Source organism: Bidens hawaiensis, unplaced genomic scaffold (assembly GCF_021521415.1).
Source record: "Bidens hawaiensis isolate Kalapana, Puna unplaced genomic scaffold, B.hawaiensis_p1.1 tig00071822_1, whole genome shotgun sequence".
Lineage (NCBI taxonomy): Eukaryota > Viridiplantae > Streptophyta > Magnoliopsida > Asterales > Asteraceae > Bidens > Bidens hawaiensis.
The window spans coordinates 12,638-18,443 of record NW_027502564.1 but is presented as its reverse complement, the minus strand read 5'-3'; the positions used below and the strand labels follow the sequence as shown (position 1 = coordinate 18,443).

General features: G+C 30.6%; 1 protein-coding gene across 1 annotated transcript; it reads left to right on the top strand.

Annotated features, from left to right (window-relative positions):
* The first annotated feature begins 3,892 nt into the window (after positions 1-3,892).
* On the top strand, positions 3,893-5,346 carry LOC143605880 (xyloglucan endotransglucosylase/hydrolase protein 2-like). The gene is made up of 4 exons (XM_077081839.1): positions 3,893-4,076; positions 4,481-4,581; positions 4,660-4,856; positions 4,983-5,346. Exons 1-4 carry the CDS (start codon positions 3,893-3,895, stop codon positions 5,344-5,346), a joined length of 846 nt encoding a protein of 281 aa, XP_076937954.1.
* The last annotated feature ends 460 nt before the right edge of the window (positions 5,347-5,806 follow it).

The window sequence follows — 5,806 nt, the reverse complement described above, 5'->3', positions numbered from 1 at the left end:
CATGATTATTATTATGGGCTAGTATATATATATATATATATATATATATATATATATATATATTTGTATGAAATTACATTTTGCTGTTAGTAACTGACAACTTTAAAACAATGAGTATGATCGAATGGTTATTTTCATTTCTTTGGTGTAACTACTTAGGTGATTATATTGAGCTTAAACAATCTGTGGCATTATATATAAAAATATAGGATTAGAGACACACACACATATATATATATATAATGGGAAACATGAGTTTAAACGTTTCTTTGGGTAGTGTTAAAACATAACTATGCTTTGTTTGTAAAAAAAATAATGTCGTTTTTTTCAAATATTTTACATTATATCAAGGTTATATCTCATGTTTACTACACCAAATGACATAATGTTATGCTTTAGCCTAACTTTTTGGGTGATTTAGGGTCATGAATATAAAAAAAATAGAGACATAATTTTAGGATGAGTTTAGCTTACAATGCTATAAGGTTGGGATATTAGTAAAAAGAAAAAAGAATAATGCTCTCGTGCTACTCCTTGCTAGAGATCATAGCACCTCCTTGCATGCTCCTAATCCATGCTTTCTCTTGAACTAATGTGGATATGTGTGTGTGATGGTTGAGTGAGACTACTCCAAGCCGAAAGAAAGAAAGAAAGTGGGACAATAGATGGGTAAATGAGTGTGTTGATTCTTGGATCATGCACCTCTTTATATAGATAGGATGTTTTTAGGTTTTAAGAAAATCAAGATATCTTTGTGAGTTGAGTGTTGTAGTAAATAAAATATATGAAAAGAATGGTGGGGTAGTATTAATCGGTCAAAAGTTAAGATGGGGAGTGGGGAGAGGTGTGGTGATCATGGGATAATGTATGATGAAGATTTTGATAGGATGAAGTGGCAGATGAAATCTTTGATCAAATGCATGATCCCATAATATTTATTTAACATTTGTTTGAAGTTCATATACAAGTATAATGACTATGTTTGCATATTTTGATTTGGGTTTCCTCTTAACCATAGGTTTGTATTAGAATGCTTAAAAAAATTAAAGTTGTTAATTAATGATATTAAATGTTCATTTCAAGCTAGTTATTAGTTATTTACATGTTAATTTTAAATCATTAAGTTTAGGTACATTTTTATTTGTGTACAATATATATATATATACACATATATATATATATATATATGTGTATGTATTTTAATGTAATATTAGTTTATTTTTGTACACTAGTACATGATTATAAATTTGCGTATTATTGTCGTGTGTACCATCAACGATTTTTATATAAATATACTGTATTTATAGTTCATCCCTTATAGACTAGAGATTCGTGTTTTTAGTTCGAGTTATTTTATCACCAACGTTTACGCGTGTAACGAGTAGACTAATGTGTGACCTGGTAATCCTCCAATGATTACCCATATAAAACATCTAATCAAAGGTGGACTTTTAAATGCATATGATAGCCTAATTACATATAATCAAGCTTATAATGAATGTATTTAATTTAATTATTATTTAATGTTGTACGGAAAATAACCCTGTTTGACGGGGTGTCACAATGGTGCATAACTCCAATGTATAAGTACATATATGCCACGTATTCCTCTCCGCATAAGGTTTTTTTTTAACGAATATCATCTCCGCATAAGTAGTTACATGTCGTATATGTCTATTGGTTCATACATACTTATACGGGCGTATAACTCATATACCCTATAACAAATTTACACGTTGAAGATTGAGCATATACGTTCATGTTACTTATACGTTGTAAAGACTTAAACACTGATGATTCAAATTTGGATTTTGGAGAGAAGACATGGGATTTGATTGATGTGGTTATTCCCATGTGGTTGGTTTATGAGAAGGGTATGGAATTGAAGATTTGGGATGAGATTGGTGGATCCCTAATGATTGATTGTTGAAAATATTATGAATCAAGTACAACAAACTTCAATGTCTACTTATTGCCTGTTTGGTGATTCATTGTTATTGTTTACGGGATAATTGTTGGAATGTGATCGCAGTGAATAGAACTTTTGAGGATTGATTCATGAAAGATAGAAGACCTGATCTTAAGCCGATAGAGAAAGTCTTAAATGTCAAATCATGGGAAAAGGTTTGGAAGGCATAATGTTCAAAGGGTCTTTTAGCCTTAATGATTGAGTCATTGGATGACCTAGTCTAAGAAATATCCAAATGGGAGTTTGTTAGTGCATGAATGTGTATTTGCTTAGACTCACCAAGACTAAGCAATATCCAAGGGGAGAATGCTAGTGCATTAAATGTCTAGTGCTGAGGTCTTGTATTAATAGTAGTGTATTGAAATTTGCATGTAATGTTGAACACAAAATTATACGTCGTATAACTTATACGGCGTATAAGTCCAAGTGAGCCTATATATAGGTCACTTGGCATATGTGTTAATTTGACTTTGATCCACTTTGTACATGTTCTTATATTGTCATATCATGATGTACTTCACTGCTATCAATGAATAAAAGAAGAGTTAAAGATATATATTGTGTTTTTCACCTTGTTATGGTTTTCGCACATAACAATGTAGAGTAGATATCATCGTGGACGTTCTTATACGCCTATTTTTTATCCTTAAACGTCCTTTCAGCACCCACAACGCAGGATATCCACAAACTGTCCTATCAACGTCATATCAGATACCAAATGTTTCTCAAAAACCCTCACTTTCTTCTATAATACCAAATCTCCACAACCCTATTAAAAACATCAAAGTTATATATATATATAGGGGAGATTTCAAATGAGAACCGCTTTGAATTTTAAGAATTCGAAAGAACTCAATGTAACAATTTATTTATTTTTTTTAATTTTTTTTACACATGCGTAACATATAAAGGTTATATATAAGTAAAAAAATTACAGAATTTTTTACGGACCGAGTCGAGTTTTTACATATGTGTAACGGACGTAAAAATTAATGTAATCAGTTAAATCTTTATTCTCTCTTCTACTTTGACTTTTTAATCAGATTTAATTTCAACCACATAATCTAATTCCTTTAATTAAATGTGTGCCAAAGAATAGAGTTCTTAAGTTTTTAAAACTCAACATGATTATTAAAATATCCATCTTAACATGGTTCTCAATATCCATTATGTTGTCGTCACTATAAATAGTTTACTAGCTCGATCGGTGCATAACCTATTTCGATACACCAACTACCAAGCACCATAACAATATCCATATAATATGCATTGTTCTTTTATTAACACGTTAAGATGTTTTGTTTCGCTGTTGTCATTCACATATATGTTATATTACTACTATACGACATAATATTTATTATTTTTATATTAAGCCAACCTAAAATACATATGAGACAAACCTAATTCCTAGAAAGTAAAAAAATTAAAATCGATCTCTTCAGACATATATGTCAAATAACGTTATGAAATTAAAGTTAATTAATAAAAAAATATAATTACTATAAGTGCTCAAAGGTCAAGAAGTCAACTTTAAATAATTAATTAAGTTGTTGACCCATTTTCCATTTAAGAAAAAAATTTAATTTTAAATGGCAATCTAAGAAAGTATTTAATTGCCAGTCAAAAAAAAATAGAGGAAAAGTATTATAATTAAAATAATGAGCATGTTTGGTAATTTGTGAATTAATAATTAAAAGTATCATGAAATATAATGCCTTTGTCCTTTCACTGATTCATAAAATTTTAATCCAAACAAGCTTTATTTTTGCTTTTTTATTAAATAGGTCAATATACGATATATTGCATTAACTATCTGATATTAACGCTTATATATATAATATAATCTCACACATGTATTCCCAACCATCACACTAAAGATCACACACTAGCAGGTGATTTTCTGGTTTTATTGTTGTTTATAAGATGAATTTTCGTTCATGGACAATACATAATTTGATTGTGGCTTTGTTCGGGACATTGCTTTTGCTTGGCAATGCAAAAGGAGATGCTAGTTTTGATGAGAACTACGATGTAACTTGGGGAAATGATCATGTTTTGTCTCTTAATCAAGGGAGAGAGATTCGATTGCTGTTAGATAAGTATTCAGGTTCGTCTTTTCTAGTAACTTACATTTTTATTTTTTCTATAAGGGGTGATCTCCGATTGATACATTTTTACTTGTTTATAACATATATGATTCAATATTCTACTATGTAATATTTATACATGCAATACAACCCATAACTAAGTAAATGGGTTGGCATGTTTCAACTTATATACTATCATTGTCTTCAATTTTTAAGAATAAAATTACATGTGATTAATCTAAATCTTTTATGTGATTAATCTATTTACACTTTTAACTAATATACCAACATCGTCTTCATTTTTTTTTGCATGTTTTTAATCTTATTTTTATTTTATTAATGTATTTACATGTATAAAGAATATTACATGTGATTTACATATCTCAGTTTTTATTTCAATCTGTAGTATTGAATATATTTGCAGGTTCTGGGTTCACGTCAAAATCTTTTTTTGGATCGGGCTTCTTTAAAATGAAGATTAAGTTGCCCGCCAATGATTCGGGTGGCCTTGTCACATCTTTTTATGTACCCACAAATGCTCTAAACTTGTTTCTTAAAGTGTATTCACGCAAACATGCATACTTAACTTTACGTTTGATGTAGTTGTATCTAAATGAGAGCGGCGTGCATGATGAGCTAGACTTTGAGTTCTTAGGAAACAGACCAGGCAAACCTATAGAATTACAAACAAATGTATTCACAAATGGAGTTGGGGGGCGAGAGCAAAGATACCATCTTTGGTTTGATCCTACCATGGATTTCCATTACTATAGTATCCTATGGAATCACTATCAAATCATGTACGTAATTACCATCCCTTAAAAAAACATGTGCCAATCACCCGTCTTGGCTTGATTAACTCTTTACAATTATTATCTAATCTACATGTGTTAAAAGTTAAAAAGTTTAAATCTTATATGCCTTAGGTTCTTTGTGGATGACATACCAATAAGGGTGTTCAAGAAAACCCTAGGTGTAGGGTACCCGGATAATGCAATGCAAGTGGTTGTGAGCCTTTGGGATGGGTCTGATTGGGCCACCGATGGGGGTCGAGTCAAGGTTGATTTTAACAATGGGCCATTTGAAGCCTACTTTCAAGATTTTAATATAAATGGATGTGTCTCCCCTAAGCGCAATATACAATGTTTATCCCAAGATTATTGGTGGAATTTAAAAAGGTACTGGATATTGAATTCAAAACAACAAAGAGCTTATGAGCATGTGAAGAAAACATATATGATATATGACTATTGTAAGAATGCGCTCCCTACCAATTTGGAGTGTCATTAAGTGAAGTTGAGGATTGAATTAGTAATTTTATAGTAATGTGTGTTGGCTTGTGGATTGTGGTACATTTTAAAGATGGTATTAATTTAAGTCAAATTTGTTCTACTCCCACTATTAATAATAATAATAATAATATTATTATTATTATTATTATTATTTTCGTTTTTGGTTAATTAGTCCAGACCCAGATACTGATACCGCTTGTGAATGCACATTAGAATCAATTTATACTTGTTATAGCTTGGTAATAGTGTGAATTGTTGTGTCTCTGGAACAATTTTGGCATCATAACATTGCTCTGATTAAATGAATAACCAAAAGTTGTGAGCCATGCGCCTAAAATAGGCTTATATAGGCCCCATGCGCATAAAGCCTCATATGCATGGTCCTATACGCAAGGTCATTCATATGCACACAACTCGTGCATATAGGATTATATACATTACAGTTACATCAAAACAAT

Bases quoted from the DNA above. Each gene is read 5' to 3' on its own strand.
- LOC143605880 (XM_077081839.1), top strand. From the start codon at position 3,893: ATGAATTTTCGTTCATGGACAATACATAATTTGATTGTGGCTTTGTTC. The intron at 4,077-4,480 runs GTTCGTCTTTTC...ATATATTTGCAG, and splicing joins GCTGTTAGATAAGTATTCAG to GTTCTGGGTTCACGTCAAAA. The intron at 4,857-4,982 runs GTACGTAATTAC...TATATGCCTTAG, and splicing joins TGGAATCACTATCAAATCAT to GTTCTTTGTGGATGACATAC.